Source organism: Canis lupus, chromosome 11 (assembly GCF_003254725.2).
Source record: "Canis lupus dingo isolate Sandy chromosome 11, ASM325472v2, whole genome shotgun sequence".
NCBI lineage: Eukaryota > Metazoa > Chordata > Mammalia > Carnivora > Canidae > Canis > Canis lupus.
In genome coordinates, this window is record NC_064253.1 from 73,623,465 (window position 1) to 73,639,902 (window position 16,438).

The 16,438-nt window shown below is 36.1% G+C and overlaps 1 protein-coding gene and 1 long non-coding RNA gene across 5 annotated transcripts in view; one reads left to right on the top strand and one right to left on the bottom strand.

Moving 5' to 3' along the window:
• CNTRL (centriolin) overlaps nucleotides 1-16,438 on the top strand; it is a 78,471-nt gene that overhangs the window by 18,881 nt on the left and 43,152 nt on the right. For 3 of the 4 annotated variants that reach the window (XR_003130253.3, XM_025433287.3, XM_049116434.1), the window contains exons 7-12: nucleotides 2,385-2,578; nucleotides 7,211-7,267; nucleotides 9,139-9,258; nucleotides 9,906-10,131; nucleotides 11,671-11,780; nucleotides 13,907-14,101. Coding sequence is in view for 3 of the 4 variants with exons in the window: in XM_025433287.3 (XP_025289072.1) it covers nucleotides 2,385-2,578; nucleotides 7,211-7,267; nucleotides 9,139-9,258; nucleotides 9,906-10,131; nucleotides 11,671-11,780; nucleotides 13,907-14,101 (902 nt within the window). In the remaining variant the exon portion in view is untranslated. The remainder of the gene's footprint in view (nucleotides 1-2,384; nucleotides 2,579-7,210; nucleotides 7,268-9,138; nucleotides 9,259-9,905; nucleotides 10,132-11,670; nucleotides 11,781-13,906; nucleotides 14,102-16,438) is intronic. The other variant, XM_025433288.3, reaches the window with a different exon arrangement.
• Nucleotides 10,830-16,398, bottom strand: LOC112650521 (uncharacterized). Its single transcript, XR_003130254.3, has 3 exons — nucleotides 16,305-16,398; nucleotides 15,245-15,445; nucleotides 10,830-11,046 (listed from the first exon to the last, which is right to left on the bottom strand). It is a non-coding gene; the product is annotated as an uncharacterized LOC112650521 (long non-coding RNA).

Consider the following 16,438-nt stretch of genomic DNA (forward strand, 5'->3'; position numbering starts at 1 on the left):
TTTGAAGTTTCCTCCCATGATTTCTCTCTCCTAGTTCCTAATAAGTGAAATTTTAAAAAGAGTTTAAGTTAAAAAAAAAAAAATCAATAGCTTCCAGACCAGGAAATGGGCAGAAGCAAACGCAGTAAACCTGAAAGCTAATAAAGAGTATTTGGGAGTGGAGTGGAGAGACCGTCATGGCTCATTTCTTATCATCCTTGAAAAGACAAGATGAGGTCAGAGAAAAACAAAAGACTGTCTCTTGATAAGAGGGTTACTTTATTAGAAGGGAGCAAAGATTTGTGCAGGTGTGGGAGTTTTGTTGCTTTGGTGGTGGGAAAATGAGAAAGTCCCCATGAGTGAGATCTTTTCTCAGTGAAATATGAGCTCATCAGCTGAGAAAAAAAATGGAAGGAGTATGGGAAGTTTGAAGACAAAGATGAAGGTCTTAAATAGCTATTTTAGAGTGTTAGGAAATGAATCTGTATGTTCAACCATTTGAAATTGATGTTCGTCTGTTTTGGCTTACAGAAACAGTAGTTTCATATCGTTTGATCCAATCCTTGAGAAATATGGTAAATTTTTATTAGTTTGGATCTCCTAACTCAATATTTGTTACCCTGAAGTAAATGTTTAGAATCTTTAAAAATATAAATAATGCAAAGAAAAGTCATCATATAAATATACTTTTGGGGAAATGTTTAAATTACTTATGATTACTTATGAATCTGAGTATTAATTAGGAGCCTTTAAGGCTCTTGGGATCCATTGGTGAGCCAGATAGATGCAGTTTCTTTTCTTTCCTTTTTTTTTAAAGATGTTATTTATTTATTCATGAGAGACAAAGAGAGGCAGAGACCCAGGCAGAGGGAGAAGCAGGCTCCCTATAGGGAGCCCGATGTGGGACTTGATCCTGGACACCCCCCCCCCCCCCCCCCCCCCCCCCCCGTCGTGACCTGAGCTGAAGGCAGATGCTCAACCGCTGAGCCACCCAGGTGCCCCCAGACAGATGCAGTTTCTGCTTTTCAAAGCTTTAGTGGGAAAGGCAGATGCCTAGCCATTTGATCACATTTTGTCACTCATTATATGACAAAGGGCCCAGCAGAGGTACAGGGTGACCTGAATGCATCCCTGGGAAGCATCTCTCCTGGGGAGAGGATAGATTCAGGGCAGGATTCTCAAAATATTTTTTCAAAACAAAGACCTGGAGGGTATAAAATAGGCCAGTAGGAGATAGAGGAAGAAAGTTCCAGACAGAAGGTGTGAATAAAAGCCTGCAGGATGGGGCACCTGAGTGGCTCAGTTGGTTCAGCGTCCGACTCTTGGTTTTGGCTCAGGTCATGATCTTGGGGTCCTGAGATGAGCCCTGGGGTCACTGGGCTCTGTGCTCAGCAGGGAGTCTGCTCATCCCTCTTCCTTATCCTCTGCCCCTCCCATACCCCCCCTCTAAAATAAAATCTTTTAAAAAAAGAAAGAAAGAAAATCTGCAGCTGGAGAGGGAATTTGGGACCAAATCATGAAGGTTTTTTTGTGAGTTCTTCATGTAAGTTTTGGATCCTATCCTAAACATAATAGCAGGAAGCCTTTGAAGGATTTTTAAGATAACAAAGTATTTTGCAGACCTGCTTACAGTATTCTTTAAAGTGTAATTACTAATATCAGATAAAATATTACAAGTTTTTTAACAGGAGACTTGGAAAAACCTCATTTATCAACATGTTATTTGAATGAAATGAAATACTTGGAAGTAGTGTTACTGTTTTTTGTTTTTTTTTTTAGATTTATTTATTTATTTGAGAGAGAGAGAGAACATGTAGGCTAGAGGGGCAGGGGTGAGGGCAGAGGGAGAGAATCTTCAAGCTGACTCCCCACTGAATATGGAGCCCGACACTGGGCTTGATCTCATGACCCTGAGATCACGACCTGAGCCAAAACCAAGAGTGGGGCACTTAACCAACTGAGCCACTCAGGCACCCCATAAAGTGTTATCTTTTAATATCGTTTTCCGAATGATATTGCCTTCTTACTTTTTGATATAAATCACTTTCTAGCTCAAGATAGTCTTTTCCCCCCAAAACCACAGTGAATAGTTTTCTTTTTTTCTAGAGATTTTATTTATTCATGAGACATACAGAGAGAGGCAGAGACATAGGCAGAGGGAGAAGCAGACTCCCTGTGGGGAGCCCGATTTGGGACTTGATCCTGGACCCTGGAATCTTGCCCTGGGCCGAAGGTAGACACTCAGCCACGGAGCCACCCAGGTGCCCGCCCCTGTGAATAGTTTTCAAAGTAAAATTGTACTTACACTATTCCAAGACTTCTTTTGCTATTATTTGAGAAATAGCCTCACCTTTCTTCAAGTAGAAAGTGTTATGATCAATAAACTCTTAAATTTGCGTTGGCAGATGAGGTAGAAAGACTGGAAAGAGACCTGGAGAAGAAGACAATGGAAACTGAAGAGCTTAGGAGTGAGCAGACAAGGTTCCTTGAGGAAATTAAAAGTCAGGATAAATTGAACAAATCACTGAAAGAGGAGGCCAGACTACAAAAACAGAGCTATGAGGAGCTGGAGAGTAACCTAAACACCAAAAATGAATTGGTAAGCCTGGGTTTCACATTGCTTTGACTGTATTCTTTGGAAATAGAGAATTCTTTGTCCTTGGGTCTAAAAACAAAACTTCTGGACTGTAGAATGGGGCAGGCGTGGTTTAACAGAAATGTGTGCAAAAGTTTCTACAAATTATCGTTGGCTGCACACTGTGGGGCATGGGCCCCCAGGGATGGGTACTGTCTTGGGCTACGTTATGTGAGGCATGGTGTCCAAAATAAAGGAGGACAGTGAAGCCTCACACTGAGGAGCTGCTCAGACTGTCCCTAGATTTTTGTATTTTATTTATAACAGCATTGTTGGTGAGGTTATACATTGGCAAAAACTTTTAGAAGGCAAATTGGCAAAATTATCCAAATTTAAAGGGATGTAACCCTATGTTCTACATATTGGAAATATATACTATGCTAATTTAATATATAATTATATATGATACTCTGTAGAAATTGTAGCAAGAATGTATATTATGTGTGCACATATATACACATATACATGGACATTCACCACAATCTTGTTTATATTAGTAAAGTATTGAAAATAGCTCAAACGGGCCTCCTGGATATCCATCTGGTAGAATAACGGTGTTGCTGTTAAAATAAGGTGGAGCCGTATGTCCTGATAGGACGTATGTCTGATCTCTATTGCTCTGTGAAGAAAGCAAGCTGGGAAACAGGGTATCAAGGACGATGCGATGTATGTGGCATGGATAATAGTATGTGAGGAAAAACAGTAGATAGGTACCAAACTCTTGACAGTAGTTATTTCTGGGGAGCGGATTATAAAGCACTTTGATTTTTTTTTTAAAGAGATTTTATTTATTTATTCCTGAGACACATAGAGAAAGGCAGAGGGAGAAGCAGGCTCCCTGTGGGGAGCCCGATGCAGTACTCAATCCCGGGACCCCGGGGTCATGGCTTGGTATTTTTTAAATATATACACACACACACACTCTAGAAAAAGAAATGGCAAATAGAAATATAACAAAACAATGTTTTACTTAGTAATAAAGAAATTTCTAGGGGTACCTGAGTGGTTCTGTCAGTTGAGCATCTGACTCTAGATTTCTGCTCAGGTCATGATCTCAGGGTCCTGAGATGGAGCTCCATGCTCACTGCTTAGGATTGTGTTTCTGCTCTGCTCACACCCCCCTCCCCCTGCTCTCTATTAAAAAAAAAAAAAAAAAAAAAAAATTTCTTTCTTTCTTTTTTTTTTTTTTTTTACTTTTTCTTGGTTCTTATTTTTGTATGTTTCTGAACTTGAGATCACATTCTCTCTGTAATTTTGTATTCAGCTTTTCATAAACATTTAGCTAGGTCATTTAAGAACTTTCGATAAGTATTATTTTTGAAGATGGATATGTAGGGACACTTGGCTGCCTCAGTCCTAGAGCATGCATTCTATTTTGTTGTTATTTTTATTTCAATTCCGTTAATTAACATATCATGTATTATTAGTTTCAGAGGTAGAGGTCATTGATTCATCAGGCTTATGTAACACCCAGTGCCCATTACATCACATGCCCTCCTCCATGCCCATCCCCCCATTACCCCATCCCCCCACTCACCTCCCCAGCAACCCTCAGTTTGTTTCCTATGATTAAGAGTTTCTTTTTTTTTTTTTTTTTTGATTAAGAGTTTCTTATGGTTTGTCTCCCTCTTTGATTTTATCTTGTTTTATTTTTCCCTCTAAAAAGAAATTTCTAATAACTGTCATGAGACAAATTGTAATAACTCTGGAATGGAATTGCTGTCACTGAAACAGGCATAATAAGCTCAGGGATTAGAGAAAAGATAAAAAAAACGTTAGCTAGGGAGATGGACTAAATGATTTAAAATGCCTTTTCAACCCAGAGAATGGGGTTCTGTAAAATTGTTGGGTTACTTTCTTTGAAGGAAAAAATAGCTATTGCTCTTCTCTATTTTTTTTTCTTTTGACAATTCTTTTTCTGATCTGTGCATAACTTAGAGAATTTAATTTCTCATATAACTAATGAAATCCTAGATGGTTCTCTTTCTTTTTGCACCCCCCTCCCCTTCAAGATGGGTATTCTGGCTTGATTGACTTGATCTGTTGATAAGAATTGTGCTTTAAGTACTTATGTTTTTTAACTAGAAAAAAGTGTTTCCTCCTCTATGTAGCATTGGAAATTGTTACTTGAAATCTGAATACTTAGTGACTATCTTTTTCTTGAGCTCTTCTTTGCCTGAGGAAAAAGATGATTTATATCAGGGGTCATGATGAAAGCCAGGGCAGCTTCCCCAGCCCTATCAGTCAGCTACTCAGAGCATTTGCAGGTTGCTTCATACACCTCTTATTTGAAGGTAGTTTTCAAATATGTCAGCCATATTCTGAAGGCATATTGTATAAGATGTTAATCTGATAATTGTCAATAATTATATATAGCACATACTTCTGTTGCTCTCTATTCCATGATTGATGATTAATTAAATCATTAGAAACTTATATGACAGTTTGATTTTAGCAGTGCACTCTTTGGGCCATCATGTAACATTTGTATGTAAAATACAAATATGGGGCACCTGGCTGGCTAAGTTGGTAGAGTGTACAACTCTTGATCTTGAGTTCATGACCCATGTTGGGTGTGTGATACCTACTTAAAAATAAATAATAAATAAAACTTAAAATATAAATATAAAAACAGTACTTACTATGGTATCACTTGATACTTGTGAACATTTAATAAATTTTCCTGAGTTTACTAATCTTTTTTTCTATAATATAGAATCCATCTTTTATTGTGAAGATAAGAGAACATTGTAATTTCTATATGCAGCCTCCCTGGTACATGTTAGTTAATTCATTGAAAACCTGGGCAAAATGTTACATCTTTTGACTTTGCGCTATCCCCAAATTATGGATTATTATAGTTGCTAATTTTCTCTTTTTTCTATTTATAATGTTGATATATTTGTGCTGTGAATAAATGTTTTGTAAATTGTCAACAGTTTTTACTGGGTTTATTTTCAGTAACTATTTTTGGTTGGAAGACATTGCTCTTTATGTCACTGTTATTTTTATCATTAACCATTTAAAAGCATATTGACATGTGAATTCTGCATCTTATTTTTTACAAAATGGCATATATATCATGGCTCTCTAAGTAAAAAAAATACCCACATATGCGTGCATGCACACATTATACGTACATATAAATCTTTTTAAATTTTTTCTGTCTATATTGTGTTCCATTTATTTAACCTACTCTTATTGATGAATATTAGGTTGCTTCCACTTTATTAGAAATGATACTACAGAGAAAATTTTTGTAAATATGTATTTCTGCATTCATAGTAGTAATTCCTTGGTATAAATCACTACAAGTTGGGGCACCTGGCTGGCTCAGTCACTAGGGCATGCGACTCTCAGTCTCAGGGTTGTGAGTTCAAGCCCCACGTTGGTAGAGGTTACCAAAAAAAAAAAAATAAAGAATATCACTACAAATGGAATTACTATGATACTTGCATTTTTAATTTTGGTAAACATTAAGCATATAGCTGCTTTATACTTCTATAGCAGTGAGTGAAAGAGCCCAATTTCCCACTTGAAATTATTTTGAAAAAAAAATGAAAAAAAAAAAAAAAAAAAAAAGAAATTATTTTGAACTTGTAAATAAGTTAGGAAAAAAGTGAAATCTCATTGCTTTAATTTTACTTTTTTTTTAGTTGGACAGCTGATTGTTGCATATGTATTTATTAGATATTTTATATTCTTTAAATTTTTTAAAATAATTTTTTAATCAGGCTATTTTAAAATTTCAATTCAATTAATTAACATATGGTATATTATTGGTTTAGAGGTAGAGGTCAGTGATTCATCAGGCTTATGTAACACCCAGTGCTCATTCTATCCCATGCCCTCCTTAATGTCCCTCCCCCAGTTACCCCGTTCCCCCATTCCCCTCCCCTCCATCAGCCCTCATGTTGTTTTGCCTGTTCTTTCATTATTCCAAAATAGTATTCTACGTCTCAAAAAGAATTCTGGATCTTATTCTAAAAGCCTACATTTGAAAAAGATTTTCCATTATCTTCTCCAGAATATATCTGGTGATAATATCATCTACAGTTATATGATGCTTTCCAGTTTTGTCAAGTAATTCTTCACATAGGAGGTCAATTAACCTGTAAAAGAAATGGGGTAAACTGCATTTTCTATAAAACTTCTGGTGCCATTTAAACTCTAATAGTCCCCTCTCTCCTGCCACCAACAGATACTAATGTAATGAACTTTAATGTTAATATTGCTCTTTGTCTTTTCACAAGTTATTTAACTCCTGTTCTTCAGTTTCCTCATTTTTAATATGAGGATCACTTACCTGTCCTGCCAGCCTCATAGAGTTGTGAGGACTAAGTAAGGTAATGAATATGAAAATTCAAATATGAAAATAATTTGAATTGAATTAAGCTAAGTGATGGAAGGTGGTAGACCTGTGATATAGTCAATGATGATAAAATGTGTGTCCATAAGAGAGAATGGTGCAGTTGCTAATAACATTGTCTTCCTCAGGTAAGTTGTCAGTAAAGAGCAGCTTCTATCTATTACTACAGCTTAACTCTCTAAAGTTCTCCAGGTGATGGACTCTGTTTGCTTTTTTTCTTCTTTTAGCCCTTGTCTTGGTTTCTTGCAGAGCATTTTCTGCCGATTCTTTATTCTTCCTTAAAGGTAGTTCCTTCAGGGCTGAATTGCACACTATGTTTTTCATGGTTTGCATGATAACTTGTGTTACTATGCTTTTGTACATCGTAAGTTTTGAAACTGGCTTGCCTTCTCAAGAAATGTGCTTGTGTGTGTATGTGTAATTTTTTTAATGGATGTGTACATAGGGCAGTAAATTCAAATGTGAGGGAAAGAATTTGTATCATTTTTCTTACTGGTAAATATGCCAACTGCAGTCAACTCTTGATTATCCACAGCTAATACTGTAACTAGCCTACTTTCCAGGCCCTTTGACTCCTAATGTGCTCTCATTTATGCATTTATGCCACAGACATTTATTGAATGCTTACTGAATGCTAAGCCTAGCACTATAAAAGACACAAAGGTAATTTTGAATTGCACAGAGTATATATTATTTGCCTGCAGAGACCAGTCCATATATTGTTCATAGTTCCAGTCACATTTGCCTTTTATTTGGTCTTACTGCTAATAATCTTTGGGAAGGGAAACATGAGATTAGTTGATGCTGTTAGTTGTGAGTTGCTTTCTTGCGATTTGGTGAAAGCATCAGTGTGAGGAGCTGTGCTGGACACCCTGCAGCAGGACATCAAGGCAGCATCACATAATAGATGGAGTGTTCGATTTGAAATCAGGAGACTTGTAACTGAACTCTGTCTCTTTACTGTAAGCTGTGCAATTGGGCAAGGTATTTAACCTCCTGCTGCAGCTTTTGTCATCTCATAGGGTAAATATGGTAAAGATCCAGTGAGATAGTACATGTGTAAAAGGCTTAGCACACTCCTGGCATACAGTGAGTACTCGATCAAGATTACCTGTCATCCAGGTTAGCATTACTTCCATTTGGACAGATAATCAGGAGATGACTGTAAGCTAAATCGTGCACGACTTTGAGTTCCTAGGCCTTGTAAAATGTTCATATTTGTTTATGTTTTATTCTCAGCTTGCATTTTCATATTAATAAAATTTTTCTGCATGTTTTTTGTCTGGTATCTACTCTCTGATGCTGTAAAAAAAAAAAGGCAAAAATCACTTAGTGGACCTTTGAAACGAATTCACAGGATTGGCTTAGTAGGAAGGGGGCTGATAGTGATGTTAATAAAACATTTAGCTTCTGCCACTAATCTAATATGTAACTTTTGACAAGTCAATTCACCAATCTAGGACTCATTTCTTTATTTTTAATTCAGATAATTAAATTGGATGATCTCTTTTCTTCTAGCTCTAGAAATTTCTAAGAATAAGTAAAAAGTTGTAATTATAGTAGAATTACTTTATTAAAAATTTAATATTATATATTGGGATCTGATTGACCGCATTCATATCCTTTATCCTTGATTAGAAGAATGTTCAGAACACTGAGCTCTACTATAGCAACAACAGTACAATTAAAACCAATCTCTTATTTTCATCCTTCTCACTGCTCCTTGTGATTCCTTTGTAATTACTCCCAAATATCATTTTCATCTATAACTATCAGTAACATTGCAGAGTAAGTCAAATAAATTCATGGTAATTATTGGAAAATCAGGAAGCAAGTACTTAATAGAGTATTTAAAAATAATTGACACAATTATTTCCATGTTTGGATAAAACAAATTGAAATTATTTTTAAAATCTTTATTGTATCCTGAAATTGCATATAAACTTCAAAGGTCTTTTATGTGATCTCTTATGAAGTGATAGTTTTATATTGCATTTCATAATACTTTAGAATAAGGATAAAATACTATGAATGCTCTGCTATTTGCTGTGAGTTTTAAAACACTTTAATTATTAGTTATGATTAGAACTTGCCATGCCATTGTACCTTTAATACTAACTTATACTACTTGTTTCATATCAAATTGGGCCAATAGCTAAAACAGAAGACCATGGAACTAATGCGAGCATGTCAGAAACAGTATGAGATGGAACAGGAGTTGGCCTTTTATAAAATTGATGCCAAATTTGAACCACTAAATTATTACCCATCAGAGGTGAGTTTAACCTTTATTTATTTATTTGGAGCTTAATGTTTTAGTAATCCAAATTAAAGCCAGCATTGAGTGGAGTGGGGGGAAGGCAGATGGTGAAAATGTTCAAGGGACTTTATCAATAATCATTCTACTTTCTTGTTATGAGGGCATCAGCAGAGTAAACATATTTTGGCTGAATCAGTGAATTTTTTGGTTCAGTAAGTTAAAGCAGGATCTAAAAGAGGTAAAAAGGCCCAAGAGAATCTGTGTGATTCTGATACCATATTATTTCATACTAAAATTTATTGGACTGAGATTTTACTTACATATCAGCCAAGAAACCAAAATAAAACACCTAAATTATGATTTGAGAGATTAAGCATGGCTAATAATCACATAACTGTAGGCAGTTCTTTAATCAGCCAATCTAAACACTTTTTGGGGATAGAATCCCTTGAGGGATTCTGAGAGACTGTTTTTTTGTTTTAGTTCTTTTTTGGTATATTAAGAGTGAGATTAAAAGTGGCATATATTTTTCAACTTCTAGGTATGTAGGATTAATGTTAGGCAATTCTGTGATATGTTCTTCACTGATAAAATGAATGATGTCACTTAGCTGCTTAGAAGTTACTTACTAAACCATAAATATTTACTTATTTTGCTTTTAGTATGTCGAAATTGATAAAACCCCAGATGAAAGCCCTTACATTGGCAAATCCAGATACAAGAGAAATATGTTCACTACAGAGAGTTATATTATTGCAAATGCCCAGACAGTAAAGATCAAGAAGATGGAGCTAGATGAAGGGGAACAACTCAGAAATGAGCACGTGAACTTGGGAGCATCGCCAACAGACATACAACTGGAAGACAAAGAAAAAAAAATAAGTGCAGGTTAACAAAAGTTATTTTAAATTCTTTCGAGGGTATCCCTGGGTGGCTCAGCGGTTTAGCGCCTGCCTTTGGCCCAGGGCGCGATCCTGGAGTCCCGGGATCGAGTCCTGCGTCGGGCTCCCGGCATGGAGCCTGCTTCTCCTTCTGCCTGTGTCTCTGCCTCTCTCTCTCTCTCTCATGAATAAATAAATAAAATCTTTAAAAAAATAAATTCTTTTGAAAACAAAAAGATTAAATATATAGGCAAACTTTGTTTTATAATTCTTTTAACTAAACATGTTGAAGGTACTTATATTATTGTTTACACGAAAAGCCTAAAACAAGAGTAGTGATTCTTTGAGCAAATCATTTTTTAATGATTCCTGTTAGAGTTGAGAATGGGTTTTCTTTTCTTTCTTTTTTTTTTTTTTAAGATTTTATTAATTTATTCATGAGAGACACATTCATTGAGCTACCTGGGCTGCCCGAGAATGGAGTTCTTGACAGTAATAATGGTGACAGCATGTCCAGGGGGCCCAGGAATGCCTAAATCTTCAGTCGCCAGCAGGTCCTTCTCACTTTTGAAGTTGCACATTCAAAGACATAATTGGTCATAATTGTGGCAAGGACCACTTTACTGATTAGTATGCAAAATCTAAAGCAGTGCTTTGGATAAGCTGGATCAGTGTACCCACCTTATCCCAACCTGCCCCAAAACATCTAATTGAAAGATCTGACCACTTCCTGGCAAGTCCTAAGGAGGAAGAAGTCAATCCAAGAGGGTACTAGGGTACTTAGAGACCCTGTCAATGGCATACTCTGAATCCACTTACCCAGTGAGCTGCATGGATATGGAAGGAGAAAACAGATCTATTGTGGCGCATTGTGGGGCTCTCCCTAATCCAGTGAAGCAGCTCATCTTCTCTTAGTTGGTAGCTAAGTGGAAAACATGGAAGGCCGTAGAGAGGTTGACTTGGAGAGGGAACAAAAGAGACTGAGATAATCATCCTACACACTTTACTCTGCAATAGGAAAGCAGAAGTAAATCCAGAAGTATGTGGAGGCAGGGAGGGAGGAGGGAGAGAAATTGGAAATTTGAGGTATAAAGTAATTGATTTGAGATCACCCCCAGCTGGAAGATACTGTTCATTGGTGAATTTCTTGATACCAAGTCCTGTCATAAAGTAATTACCACTAACACAGAGTTTTCTAATAGCTTGAACCTAATTACAAGCTAGTGACATGTAAATGCATATTTACCAGTAAAATCCTTATTCTCTCAGAAGAGTTCTTTAGTGTTAGACATAATGAGTAAAGCCCCTTTTAAGAATTTTACAAATAAAATGATCAATTATAGTCCTATAGCATATGGTAAAACTATTCTAGAGATTAACTGACAGGAAAACTTTCGTAAATTACTTTCTATTTCAGGATCTATAATGAAAGAATTTAATGGGAGGAGGGTTCTTGTAAAGAAAAAAAATCTGATAGAAATTTGAGAATTTAAAAAAAAATTTGAGAATTTGTGTATGTCTTTGTTCATGGTTTTTAAATTTGCAGCACAAACTCGACTATCAGAACTACATGATGAAATAGAAAAGGCAGAACAACAAATTTTAAGAGCCACTGAAGAATTTAAACAACTGGAAGAAGCTATACAACTTAAAAAAGTATGTAAAAGCAAAGTAGCAATGCAGGAGGAAATGCAAGATAAGAAACGTGTTTTCTCCCTTCATAACCATGTTAAACAAATTTTAAATCTGTGCTGCCTGATTAATTATGGAGTAGCAGTTTTCAGCATCAGCTGTGGTTCTAGCATTTTCCAATTACAATTCCCTGCCATTTATGATGACATCCTATTAACATTTTATAAAGCATAGAGAAATAAATTACTTATCATTTATGTAAAAAGAGATGTTCAGTGTACTCTATTTTGAAAGTGTCTACCCAGGGAGGTTGATGCTTCCTGTTCTAATTTAATTAAGCACCACCCACCTTTAAGATCCGGGACCTAGATTAAGAGTCAGAAGACATCTTTACTGTACATGAACATTATCAAACACAAGCAGCAAAAATGTAAATGATAAAAACTATGATGAACAAAAAGATGGAAGTGTTTCCCTCTCAGAAATTACCAGAGTATGTCATGGAGCAGTGAGCAGCTCAAACCCATGACATAATTGCAATGGGAGAATTTAAAAAGGAAATATCGTGACAGTTAAGTCTGTAAAAGTTTTTAATTATTTGCAAGTTTTAAAAATCAGTATTTCAAAATTATATTGGTAAGTGTATTCATACTATAGTAGATAAAACAAGAATGTGAAGTCTAAATTGTAGATTCTTTCAAAAGATACACTATACGGTGATTTTAAAATTAAACAGTAACTAGAAATTGATTCACGTTTATTGGAAGCTTACTATATGCTAATCCCTGACTGGGCTTGGGCCCTGAGTAATGAATAAAACAGGTGTGTTTCCCTCCCGCATGGACAGGAAAGAGGCAATGAACAAGTTTAAAAAAAAATAAAAATGAAAATGAAATACGGTTACACAACATGTATGTTGTAGGAAAAAAATAGGAGAGCCAATGAAAAGGATATCATTTAGATTGTGGGGCCACAAAGGCCTCTCTGAGGAGGTGATATTTGGGCTGAAACCCAAAGGATGTGAAGGAGCCAGCAAGACAGCCGTAGGGGATCCAGTATTCCAGGCAGAGGTGACAGTGGGTGCAGAGACCTTCACGCTAAGTGTTCCTCTGCAGAGCGAGGGAGAATGTGGTGGAAGATGAAGTCCAAGATTGTGCCAGGATTCATAGGCTCTCATAAGGCGTTTGAATTTTAGTCTGAAGGTAATGGGAAGCTTTTGAAGGACACTAGTAGTAGAATGTCTGATCCTATTTGTATTTTTATAAGGTCACTCTGGCTACTGCCTGAGAGTGAAATGGGGTGAGAGAGATGGAAAGAATGGAGATGGGTACATCTCCTAGGGGACCGTTACCAGTAGAGACAGGAGATGGTAATGGCCTGGACTAGGGGGGCAGTGGTGGATATGGAGGGAAGCAAACTTATCATCAGCAAAATTTGGCAGGTGAACTTATCAGACTTAAAAATGGATTGAGGGGTGCCTGGCTGGTTCAGTCAGAGAAGAACATTTGAATCTTGATCTCTCGGGGTCATGAGTTTGAGCCCCACATGGGGTGTAGAGGTTATTTAAATAAACAAAAACTTTTAAAAAACGGATTGAAAGTGGGACGAGGCAGAGGGAGTCATCAAAAATGATTTTAATCATTAAAAAAGAATATTTTATAATAATGTTGGACAAAGCTTACATAGATCGATAGATGTAAATAATATACATAATTTTTAAATAAATGCATACTTACAAAAGTGTGCTTGAAAAAAATAATTATTTAAAATGAGTACATTTAAGCTAAATTTTTCATTATACTATTAATTTGCTTGATATGCTCATCACAAGGGTAAGTGCTATATAAAGTCAACTACCATTAATATTATGGTTATTATTAATAATGTCTAAGTTGCTTATACTAGAATGACAACTTCATTTTTACCTGCTGTTATTATCAGAAAATCAAAGTAAGATTTTTCTACAAGTAATAAGCATAAACGTATAAGTTATGAATGGAATGCCTAATGATTTTTACATTTTACTTTTATTTTAAAAAACTGGTAGAGCACAGAATATCTTTTTAAATTTTAGAAGTTTTCTTTAAATTTGTAAATTACTGTTGCTATCCTCTGTTAATTGTGTGTTGGGGTGTGTGTGGGGGGATTAGATTTCAGAAGCGGAGAAAGACCTTCTTTTCAAGCAGTTGAGTGGTAGGATACAGCTTCTCAATAAATTACGCCAAGAAGCTGTGGATCTAGAAACACAGATGGAAAAGCAAAGGCAAGAAATTGGTGAAAAGCAGAATGAGATCAAGGACCTGGAAATAGTCACAGATAGCCTGGATTCCAGAGACCCAAAACATGTAAGTAAATGAAGAGACTTTGACTTGTTCTATAGGGACTAGAATATCATTCCATCTAGAAATTATGTCTCCTCATTTTTAGCCACAGAGTTCTTTCTGAAAGCCTTTTAGTTTGATGCACAAATTTGAGTGATACATATGTTTATGTATGCGTGTGTGTGTCAATATATATCTGTGCGTATTATATATCCATATGTCTGTGTGCATAACATATGTGCATATATACTTATATATAGAAGTATACATATCGCTGTGTTGAAAACAAAACCTAAGGCTTGAAGGAGATAACTTTTGGTAGAATGATAGATGCATGGTACATGTATTTTTTTAAGTGACTATCATATTTCAAAGCAAAAGAAACTTGTCCCAAGGTGCTGTCCAAATCTCTTAACCTTTCCCTTTTCTTGCTTTGTTTTTTTTTTTTAAGAGCAAGGTGGTGAGATGGGAGAGCTGAGAGGGGTTCAGAATCTTTTTTCCACCTCTTTTTTAATCCTTTATTGCAAACATTACACTAAAGCTATTTTTTGTTTTGTTTTGTCCTTAAAAAGGAAACATTTCTCTAGACTGTGTCTTCCTAAAATGTGGCCAGAGGTGGTCAGGTGGCTATATGATGGAGTTAGGTTCTTGTCTTCTCTGAGAAGTCTTACTAATGGCTTACGTTTTACCCAATATTTGTAAATATAGAAGTAAAATTATTTTCTGCATATTTCACTGCTATACTTTGAAAAATGTTATTTTTTAATAGAACTTTAAAACCTCTGATCTAAGAGAAGTCATAGAATTTAACATGGTAAGGACAGTGCACTATAATTACTTTAAATACTTGTCAGGTTATTTGATTATCCCTTTAAACACTTCAATAAAATACCAGGTAAATTTTTTTTGCAAGCCAGCTAATTTTTACAAAAGGTAATCTTATCATTCATAGAAATAAAGTCTTCTCTAACAAAAGCTTAAGGCTGATTATTAAAATTGAAATTAAGAGAGGACTTGATTATTTTAAAGCATTTTCATTACATAAGAAATTAGATTTTAAGTAATGTGTAATGTGGCCAATAATATCTTGCCTTATTGCATTAAATTGTTAGAAGTCTGCCACCCCACATAAGGCTCCTAAGGACAGGAACTGTATCCTACTGTCACCTGTATTCCCAGGGCCCAACCCTATGTTTGTGAGTGTTTGCATCCAGGCAGGTAGGCAGGAACCAGACGACCGGCACTACCCATGGCTCCTCTGCTGCTCTCTTCAGTTCTGTGATCTAATTAGAACCTAGATTGTATGTTTGCTTTTACAAATGACTTTGATATTCTTGGCAGACGGGGAGTCCAATCCTTATTGAATTTCTGTAAAAAAGTACATATAGAAAGGAGTTAAATGAGAAGCAGAAATGGCATACACATTCTTTATTTTTGACATACACATTTTGAAGGTAGTCAAAATCAATCTCTCTTAGTGGGAATGAGACATACAAACCTGGTTTAAGATTCCTTTTTGGTATTGTTAAAATGACTAATGGTTCGTTTTTAAGGTTATAGCTCTAGTCAGGGTACCAGAGGGTGTCTCTTTAATTTTTCTAGCTTGCACAAAGTTACCTTCTTGACTGGTGTTAGGCTCCTGTTTGGTATCACATTCTGAAAATGTGAATATTTTAGCAAAAGGGAAAGAATCAAGAGTGGAGTCCCTGCCTATTTTTTCTATAGATGGAGACAGACTTTTATTCAGTTAACTTTTATTATGTAATCAGATAAAACACCTTTCTGAATAGCAAATAGAATTTAAAAGAAAAGCTTGAGAGATTAGGAAACGGTATGTGCCTCTGAGATAGGATAGAGAGCAAACACACTGTGCGACAAGGAGGTCTTCTTGCGTTTTTGTGTATACTGGTGAGGAACTTCATCACAGCATTCATATGATTGGTGACTTTTTTTTTCTAATTTGCAGAAGATGAAAATGTGATTTTAAAGGCTTAAGTGATTTCCTAAATTCACCCTTTTAGGAAGAGGCTGAGCCTTTGCTGTGCTACTGCAATGACCTTTCCCCGCCAAGGGAGCTAAAGGTCTACAGAGACTAATTATTTTTAAGATTAGCTTAGAGCTAAATAAACCTAGTCAAGGTTTCAGCAAACAGAAGCATTTAACTAGGTTTCAAAAGGAAAAAGTACCATTTAAAAATCAAATCCCATTTTAGCTATAAAAACTGTACCTAGCTAGAGGCACAGACGCCACAGCAGCACCCTTAGTAAGGGAAGATGTGTGGGTCCCCTCCCCACCGGCCGTGCCCGCGCCCGCGCCCGCGGGGTTAGCGGGGTGCGGTTCCCGGGGAATCGCCGGTGGCCT